This window comes from Pollicipes pollicipes, unplaced genomic scaffold (genome assembly GCF_011947565.3).
Source record: "Pollicipes pollicipes isolate AB1234 unplaced genomic scaffold, Ppol_2.1 Scaffold_4881;HRSCAF=5763_pilon_pilon_pilon, whole genome shotgun sequence".
Lineage (NCBI taxonomy): Eukaryota > Metazoa > Arthropoda > Thecostraca > Pollicipedomorpha > Pollicipedidae > Pollicipes > Pollicipes pollicipes.
This window is the reverse complement of record NW_023596576.1, coordinates 51428023-51442188: the sequence shown is the minus strand read 5'-3', so window position 1 is coordinate 51442188 and position 14166 is coordinate 51428023. Positions and strand designations below refer to the sequence as shown.

The following is a 14166-nucleotide window of genomic DNA, read 5'->3' as shown; positions in this document are numbered from 1 at the left end:
AGTCCGTTTTCATGGCAGTAATATAGTCTCTTCTGTTGGTTAGCTATCTTAAAATAAGAAAAAAGATCTTCAGCTCCTGCCTTTTCGGTATTATGAGTTCAAATAACTTAAGAAGAGCTAAGGACCTTTCAAATGCCAGGAGTTGCTGGTTAAACGACGTTGTAGACGTCATTAACAATTAAAATAGCGGTACTAAATATTTCGAGCCATACACATCTTCAAGCGTGATGCCCGATTAAAGAGTGATAAGACATAAAGACATAGAGATATAAATACATCAGGCCAACAAAGAGCCACAAGGGCCCATCGAGGTTGGCCCATCCTAGGTTTCTCACCCATCCTTGAACTAATCTTAACACCTAACCTGACTGAACTTAGCTATAAATGAGATCCTCAGACCTATAGAACTCATCCAAACGATTTTTAAATGTTGCTGGGGAATGACATCCTACAACTTCGTTAGACATTCCATTCCGATGATTCACTGCCCTGACTAAATGACATCTGCCTCTTCATAGTTCTACTCCTACCTTTGTTAATCGAAACTGGTTTCCTCTAAGTGTTGGCCTAATTTCCAGTGCTCCTTGTATATCTACCTCGTCTATGCCTTTCATAACCTTGAAAACCTCCATCGTATCTTCTCTAAATCTACAATATTTCAGTGAATACAAATCCAAGGCCTTAAGCCTATCCCTCTATTCTAAGTCGCCAATCACATTTATCGTCTTAGTCGCTTTTCGCTGTACTCTCTCCAGCCTAACTATATTTTTGGAAGCAGGGGAATCTAGGTGCGGTCTAACATAAGCTATGCACAAGTTTTTGACAACATTCCTACTCCTGTAATGGATATTCCTGTCAATAAGTCGCAGCGTCCCATGTGCCTTGCTCTTAGCAGCCCCACATTGTCTTTCAGGCTTTAAAGTTCTAGAAATTATAGCCCCTAAGTCCTTTTCTTCCTCGACCGGGTCCAACTCTCGGCCTTCCATTTCATATATAATTCCCTCACTGCCAGAGCCACCTAAATGTATCACCGCACACTTATAATTAAATGACATCTGCCACAGAAATGCCCAGTTCACTAGTTTTTCTAAATCAAGTTTCACCTGGTCTGCATTTTTCGAAACCCTTACCAATTAAATGTTGTCAGCAAATTTAAGCACCTTACTTTCTAATCCTATTTCAATATTATTCACAAAAATAATAAAGGGCAAGGGACCCAACACCGACCTCTGTGGAGCCCCACGCTCTAAATGAGATTTAGGACCATTCAACACCACTCGTTGTTTTCTGTCTTGCAGCCAAGCCCTACCCAGCCAAGAATTGTTTCTTCAATGCCATGCAACTTTGACTGATGTAAAAAACGCGGGTGTCGCACCTTACCAAATGCCTTACTAAAATATAGATAAACAACATCCAAACTGTTGCCTTCATCTACCTGACTGGTAACATGCTCCACGAACTCTAAAATATCTGTTAAGCAGGACCTGCCAGAAAGGAATACCGTGATGGATACTATTTATCAACAAATGCATCTCTGAGTGTAACTTAATGTATTTGAGCATGTATTATTATATTATAGACAATGATAAATGCTTAAGTATTATATTGTATGTATAGTAGTAATATACATGTATGATATATATATATATATATATATATATATATATATAATAAATGTAATTGAGTGTGCCCTTAATGAATTTCTCTAAGATCTTACATACTCGTGAGGTACGACTGAGAGGCCTGTAGTTCCTGCCGCTCTTTTAGGCACCCTTCTTAAATATCGGTACTACATTGACATCACGTCAGTCCTCAGGCTCTTCTGAAAAAACTCAATGACCTATTAAATATTGGTATAAGACGACATGCCAAAGTACTAGCACGTTCATTCAGCACTCTACCATGCATCTGATCAGGTGCGGCCGCCTGATTAACCTTGAGTTCCTGCAAGCTCTCTGTAACCATACCCTCGGTCACCGTCAAATCTACCAGGCTGCCTTCTGTCAGACTTTGCCTACTGTCAGGAGGATTATAGCTCTTGAGGATGAGCATAGCTCAAAAGAATATGAAGTGCTTTTTATATAATTGTTATTTAGCACCACAGCGCTCTTTTAAATGTACCTTCTAATATATGAAAGGTCCCTGACTGAACAGGTCTTAGAACTCATAAGACCTATAAATTACCTATAAGAGACGGTCTGTGTTTTAGAATAACATGTGAGCACATGGTTTCCTTGAGTACTATTGCCATCAGCCTTGTAATATATTACAAAAGAGCCCCAAATCAGGTCAATTTTGTTTTGTCTAGATGTCTTTGCTGTGTTATGGTGTTTGTTTGTTTTGGCCTACTTTGATGCATCATGAGGAAAAAGTTATTGTTATTTTCGTGATCACGCCCACCAATATCATAAGGAGCGTTCGTGCTTCATTTCTCCTGTAAACATGAACATCTGCATAGGCGAACATGCAATCTCGGATGGAGATGAGTCCTAAAAACAACCACAGTTTCCTGAAGGCTGGGCATTAGAAGGGTAATGTCTGCTTTTCTATCGTAATGGGTTGAATACCCCACCTGCTTCAGGGTGCCTCCTTGGAGATACTCTCCTGCGCTGTGCCCCTTCCTCTTTCCACATTGCCGGCGGACTTAGGGAATCACCGGGCGTCGGTGATATACTTTGGCCAAAACCACGACACGCCCCGCACTTATTTAAGTGCAATAGTCAACCTCAGCAGACGGTCAGCACGCAACTAAACTCTCTGTTTCTCATCCTCAACTGGAACACATGATTAAACATGCTTGCCTCTAGGCACATCGTTATGCAAGAGAACGTAAGCGGTCATATTTTCTTAGGCTTCCATGATTACGCTACACGTCTGACCGTTCTTGCCTGCTGAACGTGAACGCTAAAGTGGTGAAAATTTTGCGACCGACGGACGTGTCGCAAGGTAAGGCCTAGCTTCTCTGTCGTAATTTTTGTCTTAGGATGTTCCTTAAGGTGCGCCCGGGTGGCCGGCTAGATACTCTTCGCTCGGGTGGGGGTCAATTTGACCCACTCAGATCTCGGGAACTAAGGAAGCTAGAGACACCAAATTTACAGGGTGTGCACGTAAACTCACTTAGGTCAAAGTTTGAGCCTCCTAGGCCATAACCTTCAGGTCAAACAAGGTCAAGCAAGGCTAAACTCTAGGCTGGTCTCTAAAGTGCCCCCAGAAGCTAGGCAACTGTTTATAAGCAAAAGGTCTCAAGCCCATTCGAGATCAGTGATCTTGTTTAGCCTTTTGAATATCATGGTGACCAAAATCATACAAGACTGCTTTGAGTTTTGCATTTGAATAAGCGACAAAGATTGTGCTAGGCAGTGTGTTCCTAGAACAAAATGTTGACCCGGGTCATCTTAGGTCAATGACCTATTATGACCTCTAAAAGGTCAATGGAAGATGTATAATGCGATTCCTGCTGTCAATAAATTTGGAATGAACACCACAAGCTATCCCATACAGCAAACCCTAGGGTAATACATCAGGTTGGTTTTGGCCTTGGTCTGACCTTTATACATGACCTTAGGACAACGTAATTTGCTCATTCAATATTTGTGGTTCCTAGGAAAGCATCTCAGAGATGTATGGCTTCGTCAAACACTCCGTCATTGTACCAAACAGGACGATTCTCTAGAAATTACCTCCGCTGAAACCATGGCTTGACTGGCCTGCCAAAGGTCGGCGACCTTACAAGACGCATCTAAATTTTTATGTCAAACGATCCGGTATTCAATTGTCTACAGCTATGAAAAATTTGGCGCGGCTACACCGCGCCGTTCGGAAACCATTCCGGAAAACCTTTGGTGGGGTCAGCTCCCCCAACCGAGCGCGTGCTAAAACCCTAAGTTTTTTGAGTTGGTAAGATTATGGTTGTTCGCGGGCCGAATAGCCTCACCATGTCGCATGGCCCGGCCCGGACGAAAATGGCTTCTTTTGAGTGGCGGCACACTTCCTTACATCGCGAAACCTTCCTTTTTAGGCAGTTCTGGTGGCTTATATAACTTGTCCGCTTGTGGTCAAAGATGAATTACAGGACGAGGAGCTATGCAGGGCTTAGTTAGATAAAAAGATCACATAGGAAGTCGAAAAATGCTGCTGGTCTAAGAAAGCCGTCGAGGATCCGAATCTGAGGCCATTTTTAGGAGCGAAAATGAAGCAGGCTGGATTCCGGGTAACTTACCAATTAGTAACTGTCCTCGAATATTGGCTGAATTAAGGTGCGGCTGTTGCTGCTATAAATGAGTACACAATTTGTATGACGAGACCTCTTGCTGGTAATAGTTAACACATAGGCGTTTGCTTATCGATCATCGCGTTCACACATTTCGGCGACTATCAGTTTCAGTGCACCCGTCGTGGTGTATGTGACATATACGGAAGCTTTTCTTGTTCAAGAGAAAAGCGCTGTGTTGATTGAGGCGTCACGTCATAAAGCACAGGCGTCATTATCCTTATGTTTTTCACAGCATTGATGCTTACAGTCTTAAGCTTTGCATACACCCGGCCAAATTCCAACAGCTGTTGACGCCGTGACGGCAAGCAGCTGAGCCTAGTCGTCATATCGTAAAAGCATGCAGTTGTTTTGCACGCTGAGCCCGTCGAGAGGATAACATCTCAGCTTCGTGTGACACTGAGCCGCTTTCCCACGTGCGAAAGTGACTGCTAGTCTGTTGACCAGAATCCGACCTGAGGTTTGCTACACGTGACACTATGAAAACATCCGACCAAACTGCGCACTTTCTACCCCGGGAACGCGATTTGCCTTCTTTTTGTAATTGTTTTCCAGTCAGAGGACGACGTTGCGAACGCATCACTGTCTGCTATTACGCCAGGAATTGCGAAAGCCGACATCAAACAGGAAGGTGCGCTACTTTCCCTGTGTCGTTTTGTTAAGTGTTCAAAACAGAGGCGCCGTCGCCATCTGCAGTAATATTGCGGCTAGCCTTCACCGCATCCAGAATTAGCTGACTCGACGTGTCCTACGCAATCGCGAGTCCTACGTTGTCGTGGGCTACAACTGGATCTGATTTCGCAAATATTGTAGCTCCCTTGACGTCTGTGTGAAATCTGTGTGATAATGATATTCGTGCGTGATCAAAAGCTCTAGCCTATCAAAAAACTGTACCAAAAACTTTACAAAGCAGCTATGGCCCCGTTCGATCTGTCGCCAGCACGATTGTCAGCTGGAATGCATGACGTCGCGCGAGTTGACGAGGCGTTCGATGTGTTGGCTGACAGGAAAGTTTTTAAGCTTTACTTTCCCTTCTTCTTTTGCCTTTTACTTCACTCCATACACTTACTCTGGCTTACCGCCGACCATCACATACTAGATGCAGAGTGATTTTTGGAAGTGTGGCTTTTGTTCAGGTATTACCATCATCCATCCCATCCGTATGTTGGTTGCCTCTTCCCATTTACAACTAATTTCAGATTCGTCTCTCACTTAAAATGTTTACTTATACGCTTTTAATCTGCTGGGCAACGCAGCCGCACACCGCACCAATCACTGTCACTTACCTTTTCATGTCTAATTTTGGCATTTCAGTTCCCTGGCAAACCAAATCAAATTCCCGCCTCAGAGTGATTTTTTAATCTGGTAGCGCCTTCTCCCCATGCTGAGAGGCTGACAAAAAATATTGGCATGATCGTCAGCCGGCGCGTGACGTAACAGACCACATGACTTTGTGGTCACGTGACGTGACGTAGGGCGAATACTAATTGGTGCCGTGATTGGTGCTGACAACGGATTGAACACGGCATATATCCGGTCTTATTTCGTGCAAACAGCTTTAAGCACAGGATAGATTCCGATACATTTTGGTAATGCTTGCCGTTCGTGAGATTTAAAATGCAACGCATGTGATGCTGACATTTTCTTTCGCTGGGTTGAATATTTACGGGTGTTGTGAAAGTTTGAAGCTCTCAGCATTCGTGCCTCTTCATCTACAGAAATTGTATTGTGATGATGCCAGGGTTTTTGCACTTCAAGCAGCTCCTGTTTATACAATAGAAAATGCGTCTTTAAGTGTTAGGCAAAGTTCGGAACAGCTTCGTTGCTGCATAACCATGCTTAGAAACTTAACCATCGCTCTGATTCGCCCTTTTCATAACACACACTGATGGGAGGGACGGGGGTCGATGCGACCCATCTTACATTTTCAAAATAATACAGTTAGTGCTAAATGGAAAACATCAGTGGCTTGGCCTTAACGGTATCTTGCAATTGGTGCCATTTTCGTATTGTTTGGGCAATAATTGACCCTATTATGCCAGGTCAAAGGTACAAATTTTCAGAATCTCGCACTTTTCGGCTTTATGACACCATTCATTCAAGACCTGCTTGGTGGCCACACAGCACTTAAACAGATGTGCCCTGTGTAATTCTAAGTGCTACTGTGTATCTCTGTACATGTTTTGAAAATATAGTTATGATACATGGCACCGCGCCTGTGCCGGTCGTAGATCATCGTGCAATGTCGTTTAAAACCCCCGCTGCCTCGTTTTTTGTTGGTAAACACAACAGTTGGTAAACGTCGTTTACCAACTGTCATACTTTTGACCAACTGTCATGCTGGTAAACTTCCGTCCAGGAAATTACTAAGGAAATAAGGTATGAAATAGCACTTCTGTGTGTCCAAATTCATATTTATAATTTTGAAGTATCATTCGAGGCATCCGGCTCGTTTAAAAAAATAAGCGAGTCGGACGCAGTTGTCTACAGCGTGCCAGGTAAAAGCGGAGACAGCGGTAAGGGGGCCTGGTTCCCCACACTAGCGTCCGCTAGAAGCGCGCATTCCGTTTCAACGCTACAACACTACGATTGCTGTTTTCCTTGCAATGCACATACACTGCCGAAAATCCCGGTCCCAGCACAGCGTGATGGCGGCGGATGAGCTCACTGTCAATTCATCCTCGAGCCAGCTACACTGAGTCGTGGTTGCGTGGGGCAAGGCACTGCTTGCTTTCTCTCAGTGCCAGTCCATGTAGGAACCTCCAGGCGCATTGGCTATCATACGCACGGCCATTGCAGTCATGGAGCCGCGACTGTGCCAATCTCAGCCAAAGTCACCTGAGCTTGCGAATCCAATCCTGCACGCTCTTCCCTCACCTTTAAGTGGCTAGGAACCACCGAGAGCTTGCGGCAGGTTCTTTGCTGAGCGGGTTATCCTTTTTTTCTGACCTGTCTGCCTCTGACTGGCAGACCTTTGACCTCTGACCGGCTCAGGTAAGTCTGCACCTGCCTAACCAGTGTGCCTTCGGACCGTGGACGGCGGCACGTATTTTTTCGTTGTGGGGGACGAGGATGAGGCTGTCCGCGCTGCGACCAAGATCAGCCCCCTGCTGCACAGTTTACCACTCAATCTCCCAAACCTTTACAGTCCATTGTGGTCAAAGTGTTCAAAGCTTATTTCCAGGTTATGCACTCAGCTGCGAAAATTTTGTGCAAAGTTCCGAACCCAAAATATGTTTATGTCGGTGGCGTATTTTCGAGGTAGTAGGTGGAGTACCACATATAACAGCACACGTTTTCATGGGTCAATGAAATAAACAGACACTCCAACCGAGCCTGGGTAGGGAGAGAGCATTTAGGCAACCTCGAAAGCGCAGCAAGCCATGCTGCATTATTACCATACATTACCGGACTAAGTAGGGGAATGAAGCCGAGCGCGCAAATCTGGTGAATCGCGCTGCAGTAATGACAAAGGGCTGAGCAGAACCGGATGTGGATCAGCGATCTGACAATGGCGAGGAGCGCCTTGGGATCGCTTGCTGAGAACGAGGGGGTGGCGTCCAGGTTCCAGAACCCTGATCCGGTGACCTAATTCAGCATGAAAGGCCGCCTTTGATTTAGAACGCCTTGGTATTAGGTGAACTCATTTTGGGAGAGGTTTTTAATCACGATGTTTCTGAAGAAGTCAGCGCGTTCTGTTAAAACGCAACGTGTTGCCCAGTGTAGTTGAAAGTCTGTTGTACATGTGATGAGTGGAAGGCACGAGGAATCTTAACCAAGCTCAAGTACTTGTCGCTTGCCTAGACAATGACTAACTGACATGCGTTTCGACCAATTTGACCTAGTGTTGTTGTATAACCTAAAATGATTATTAGACACAAAAGCTCAACGTCGCCTTTTTCTTAGTTTGACGCAGCTAGTGCGCGTAATTCTCGTGTTTCTTATCTTCACTTAAATCCAGTGTCTGCTACCGTTTGCACAATAACTTGACATGCGCTTCCTAAGTTTCACCCTACCAAAGCCGCATACTAATTCGCCTTTGAAAGGTCCTCAACAGGGATGAATCTTGATGGGATCTTGTGGGGATCTAGCGGGACATCTGAGTCTTCAAGCGACCGAGGGAGTCCACAAGCAGCCATACGGACTATTGTGGCGTAGAAGGGACTTAAGGACAACCAAAAGAGCTCTAAGGAGCTGCAAAAACGAGGATGTAGATGAGCGGAAAAATACAGCTACAGGCCTCTCACCACCCAAGCGGGCCGCAGAACCGCCGGCAGACCTTCAAGGGCCAGGCAAAAGCTTTAGTGACGACACGGGCCCCGAGCGGTCAGAGAGGCACTCATCACACAGAGAGCCATGAAGTTTTACGTGAGCCCTGGACGTCCAGATGTGGTTTGGGCGTTCACAGCTACCAGTAAAAGAACAGACAGATTATCGAGTGTTAGGAAGGGTCTCTGTGCGGCCAACAAGATATCCAAAGTCCAGAGCGTTGTGATAATGCAGATAGATGATTCTGGCGAGCAAACGGCCGCTGAGCGCTTAGCGTGTCCTCAGCAGCCAGACGAGAGCCCAGGTGGTTAGAAAACCAGTTAAGCTATCAGAGGAGCCCCTTAGTGACCATTAGCTCTGAGCGGCCAGCAAGCCCTATAAGCGGTCAGATGGAAACGTCACGTGGGGCCATGGACTCCTTGATGGCCAGAGAGGCCCCAGTGGCTGGAAGGGCCCAGCGGCAAGTTGGGGTCCGCTGACGTGGGGGACAGTCCTGCACGTTCTGAAAGTTGTGGGCGACGCATTACATGCTCCACGTCCCCCCCCCCCCCCCTGTATTGCCGTCCCTTTCTCTGACCGCCGCGCAGAAGTTCTGCAGCTTGCTGACCTGGATGCCCTCTGACCGCTGCAGAGGACCCTCAGCCGACCGAGGACTGCCCTCGCCAGCACGTCACATTCAAGACGGGCAGCGACCCGTCCGACTGCAGCACTTTCATAAGGTGTATCAGCGGCCGCGCCTACCCGTCCGCCTGCCCCGACGGCCTGGCGTTCAATGCGACGACGCTGGGCTGCGAGTGGGCCGACGAGGTGGAGGGGTGCGACGCGTCAGGTAACCCCCCTAACCGGCCGCCGGTCTCCTGTGCCGGACAGAGCGGGCCAAGGCGACACCGGACTGTCCGCGCCAGTTCGGCATGTACGCGCTGCCTGGACCCAACTGTCAGCGCTACAAGGTTTGCGTGAAGGGCGAGGCATGGGAGATGACCTGCCCCGGCAACCTGATGTGGAACGAGGCCAATCGTATGTGCGATTACCCCGACCTGGTCGGCACACCGTGCACTGGGGGTAAGGTCGTCGGGCAAGGCGTGGCTTGCCTGCCGTCGCTGCAGCTGCCGTTGCCACCGCCGCCGTCGTAGCTGCCTCTGCAGCCGCTGCTGCCGCCGCCGCCGCTGCTGTCGTCTTCTAGCCGCGCCGCAGAGGCTGCGTTGTATGCGACCGGGCGCCGCAGCTGTCGTGGCGACATCTGCCCAAGGGTGGCGAAAGCTCCGCTTTATTAACTGCTCCACAGGTGTAGCAGTAGACCTGCCAAATAACTGCAGGACGTTATGGTAGACGACTCTTGGCAGGTAGCAATTAGTGGTCGGCTTTGTATAGCACTTGCAACGGAAGATACTATTGGTAGGTTGTGTACAGCACACATTACGTTAGAACGCCAGGTAAGGCATGGGTTGGTCTGGAACACCCAAGGGAATTCACCACGATCTACAGTGATGACGTGGCTAACATTAATTTGATTATTGGTAAACACATACGACCCTGTCTGTCGTCATTTCATTCGTTTCCTTACATTCAAATAGTCATAACGGCATATAGGGAGCGATAAACAATGACAGCCCGAGCCGCATGGAGTTGCACGTCGTGATTGTAAGTGGGAAGCCTAAGCCCAAATTTCTAAGATAGCACCTTGAGACCAGCTCAAATTCATGAGTGCATGCTCCGAGCGTAACAAAAATCGATCTTTGAGGATTGCGTGTTCTATTGATGGAATCTTTAATACAATACTGACGACCACCTATTATTAAGGGATCGATTTATGCGCAAAATGGCACGATTTTGTGCAATCTTCTGTGCCCGTACTTGTGTCAATCTTTTGTCACTGCAACTATACACAGGACGGGCAGAACTTTCAGTCATAATTCCCACATTCTATACGTACACTTACTAACGTAGGGCGGTTGTATTGCACCGCAGCGCCAACGTATGGCAGAGGCTATTCATTTATTTGTATTTTAGCTAGTACGCATGCAGGTGCTACGTTTACGTCAATTACTTCAGAATGCACGATCTGCAGTATTTAGTGGCATTGGTAATTGGATCAGATTTAGTATCTTAACATTAAGTAGAGGTTCATCAGTGTTGGGTTTTGCTGTTTGTAGAGCGCCATGTGTAAAACCAGCCTTTTATATATCGATGTCATGATTGCAGATGTGATCTCATATTGCATAACCTGGTTCTCTGTATTAACAAATGTGAGGCATGTCGCCACGATGAGAATCTGACTCTGATTTAATGATACATATGTGTTAAGACTACACGTTTGATTATGCAGCGCCAGCAAAGCTAGACAGTGCCACACTTCAGCTTGAGGCGTAAGGCTAAGTTAAATTACCATGTTTTTTTGTCTGCGGCCATCCAACATAACGTAATCTAAAAGTCCTGGTCAACCGATCAAACCGACATATAATACAAAAAGGCAGGTCTTTGCCCCCGTGTATACCTGCAGCTCATATTTCACCTCACTTGACCTGCCCTGCACTGCCCCGTCCTGTCCCGCCTGACCTGACCTGACATGCCCTGACCCGCCCGGTATGACCTGACCAGGGCTGACGGGACCGCAGGTTACCTGGGCTTCCAGTGCGAGCAGCGGGACTTCACGGCTGACCAGGTGGGCGAATTCACGAGGGTGCCGCACCCGAGCGACTGTACCAAGTTCTACATCTGCTTCAACAAGGCGGACGGCAGCGTCCAGCCGCGTCTCCAGGGCTGCCCCGAACCGGCCGTGTTCGACCCAGAGAAGGAAGAGTGCAACGAGAACCCGGAGGAGGTGGCCGGATGGTGAGTCCGCCGCTGAAGTGGACGGCGTCCGCATCGGTTGTATATGTGTTGTGCCTTGTTGCTTTCCATGACACGACATAGTTTCGACGCCATTTTTTCACGGATGGGTGGAGGAAGCGGAGCTGCATCTCCTGCCCTCGCTTTTGCCGCCGCTGTTTGGGACGCTTTTGGGTTGATCTGTGTAAATGACTAGGAGTCCGAGCCGAAGGTTACCAGCCTGACCTGACCTCTCTCCAGCTGTACGTTTCTCATCGAATTGGGCCCACTGTGTTTTGACCAACATGATTTTGTGTATAACTTATGAGCCCAGCTTTTATTTCAGCAGCATACGTGTGTGGCCATAGAATACGGTCTAAAGAATGCAGGTGTCCATAATGGCATAGCTTTCTCTCCATAGTTGTAACACTCCGGCAAAAACTGTGGTAGGAATCCGCACAAAATTGAGAAAGGAGAGAAATCAACTTGTGAGGAGGACAAGATACTTACAAAAGAATGCAAGTTAACACATGTGTTATACTATACTGAGCTTTACTTCTACTTTGTGTCATTGGCCACTTTCGTTTCGTGTCTTTCAGCAGCACTCCCTGTTTCAGCAGCGCTTCTACTATGCAGTGCCTACTGAGGGCTCTTTACATATAACCAAGGCACGGCATGCGCCCGTGCCCCATTCCCAGCCCCCCCCCCCCCCCCCCCCGGCCGTGTGGGACGTCTCTCTAACAGCGCCCCCTGTCGCCGCAGCTCGGACGCCATTCCGCCGGGCGTGCTGGCGACGTTCACGCGGCGCAAGCAGGACGAGACGGACCGGCGCGAGGCGCGCCTGGCAGCGCTCAAGGCCCGGCTGCAGGGCTGACCTCGTGCGGTGACCTCGCCCCAGCCGGCCTCAAACGCCCGGAGGCACCGGCCCGGCTGACCGACCTGTGGAGCGCGTCAGGGAGGCACCGATGCCCGGCATTGCGGGCTGGAATGGTAGCGATGAACACTGGTCGTGTCCTGGTTTCGAAGCGGAACTCGTGGACGCACTTCCCTAGAGCAATAAAGCGTGAACATCTGACAGTGAAGGCAGCTGTCTGGTGTCCGAAGCGATGTGACGCTCAGCATGTTCAAATTTGGATGCGTGGTATGTGACAATAAGGTCCAAGTTATCGTGCAGGCGTAAATTCACCAGTGATGACCTAGTTTCCATAGTGCTCCGTCTCGATTTCAATGATTCACGCGATTTAAAGGCAGGCATATCACTAAATAACAATTCAACATCATGCGCGTGTCTTTGAACTCTCAGGCGCCGGACCAGCAGATGGGTGATTTGGCATGCTTGCGTTGCCTAGCCTAAAAACGTGTCCCTAGCGCCTTTGACTTCTGAGTACCGAAGGCTTTGCGGAACACCGCAGGGCGATCCACGACCGGCGCAGCCGGCGACAACGATTCCGCGGACCGCACGCGGCGTGCAGACAGTGTTGCATTAACCTAGCTCTATGCCATAAATCGGTGCCCAAAGCACGTGAAACTACATGCCATTGGCTCATAATGGAAAAATAAACGCCTGTTTGGGTGAAGTGTCGCTACAGGGCAAAGTCTTGCACACACGAGCAAGTATAGTTGAAAGAGCTCGATTTTCAGGTTTTTTATTTTCGGCTGGCATGATGGGGTCAGTTGGTGACTTAGCGTCATAGAATGAATTTTCATTTGCGAGATACAACAGACGGAAGTTTTCCACTAGGTTCTATCTTTCTTAGTTGGAAACGGCAGGTGGGTGTCATCGGCTTTCCAATCAGTTCGCAGTATGAAAAAGGTGGATTAGATTAAACACCTTTTTATTTTTACAAGCAGTAACTGGGACACTGAGGAGGAGATCCAGAGATGAGAGTGGCTGTGTGCATTTCGCAAGATTGTGGGCTCGACGTATAATCAATGAAGCAGCCATCAGCTGCGACGCCGGTGGAGCCACCGCCTAATACAACCACCGATCTGTCTATCTATCTATATGAATATGACTATATATGTATATATATATATATATATATATATATATATATATATATATTTATAAGCGCAGCAAAGCTTCAGAACAGCGTCCTGGCCTGTATCGTTTCCTTGGAAAAGAATTGTAAATTTGTGTGCATTTGAATTATGTTTTCAGTTATCATGTTGAGTGTGACCAATCAGTCGTCTTCCTCTTCTTGGCATACCATCTGAGCTGAGTTTGTGAAACCTCCTGCAAATATCATGCAGACGCGACACGATCACCGTGATGTTTACTTAATCGATTTCACAGACGACTGGGGTGTGAAACATTCCAAAACTATTTAAAAATGTTTTCGGAGTTTTTTCCTAACAACACAACTCTTTGAGAGATTTTCGGCTAGAACTGATTTGCAGAGATATAACAATGCATTGGTTGCAATGTATATGCTGCAAAAATTGTGGTTTGCTGGCTATAAGGAAGGCACCCTTGTGCTGTCATTTACGATGCCAGATCTCTTCTTGCTGAAAATTTCGGAGACTTTTTTAAATTGGTGGAAGGTCTGTCGCAGACGCGACACAACACGCTCCTACCTCCTGGCAATGCCCCTGTTTATGGGTAAGCAGTACTTGCAGGACCCAAATATGTAAGCGTGGTCCACGGTGAATGATCCTTAAATTGAACGATCCCAAAGCCCACTTTCCCCAACACAGTACTGATGCAAAAAATGAGGCGCAGCCAGCATCCAACGCCCTTTGTCTTATCGACACGGCTGAGTAGCCGGGCCTGCCATTATCTCAGAACTTATGTAAATTTATGGTATAAACTAATGAAG

At 47.5% G+C, this 14166-nt stretch overlaps 1 protein-coding gene across 1 annotated transcript in view; it reads left to right on the top strand.

Annotated features, from left to right (window-relative positions):
- LOC119100577 (uncharacterized) overlaps positions 1-13321 on the top strand; it is a 23103-nt gene extending 9782 nt beyond the window's left edge. Inside the window, exons 5-7 of the mRNA XM_037223658.1 lie at positions 9171-9368; positions 11155-11371; positions 12110-13321. Coding sequence (XP_037079553.1) covers positions 9171-9368; positions 11155-11371; positions 12110-12221 — 527 coding nt within the window. The 3' untranslated portion in view covers positions 12222-13321. The remainder of the gene's footprint in view (positions 1-9170; positions 9369-11154; positions 11372-12109) is intronic.
- The last annotated feature ends 845 nt before the right edge of the window (positions 13322-14166 follow it).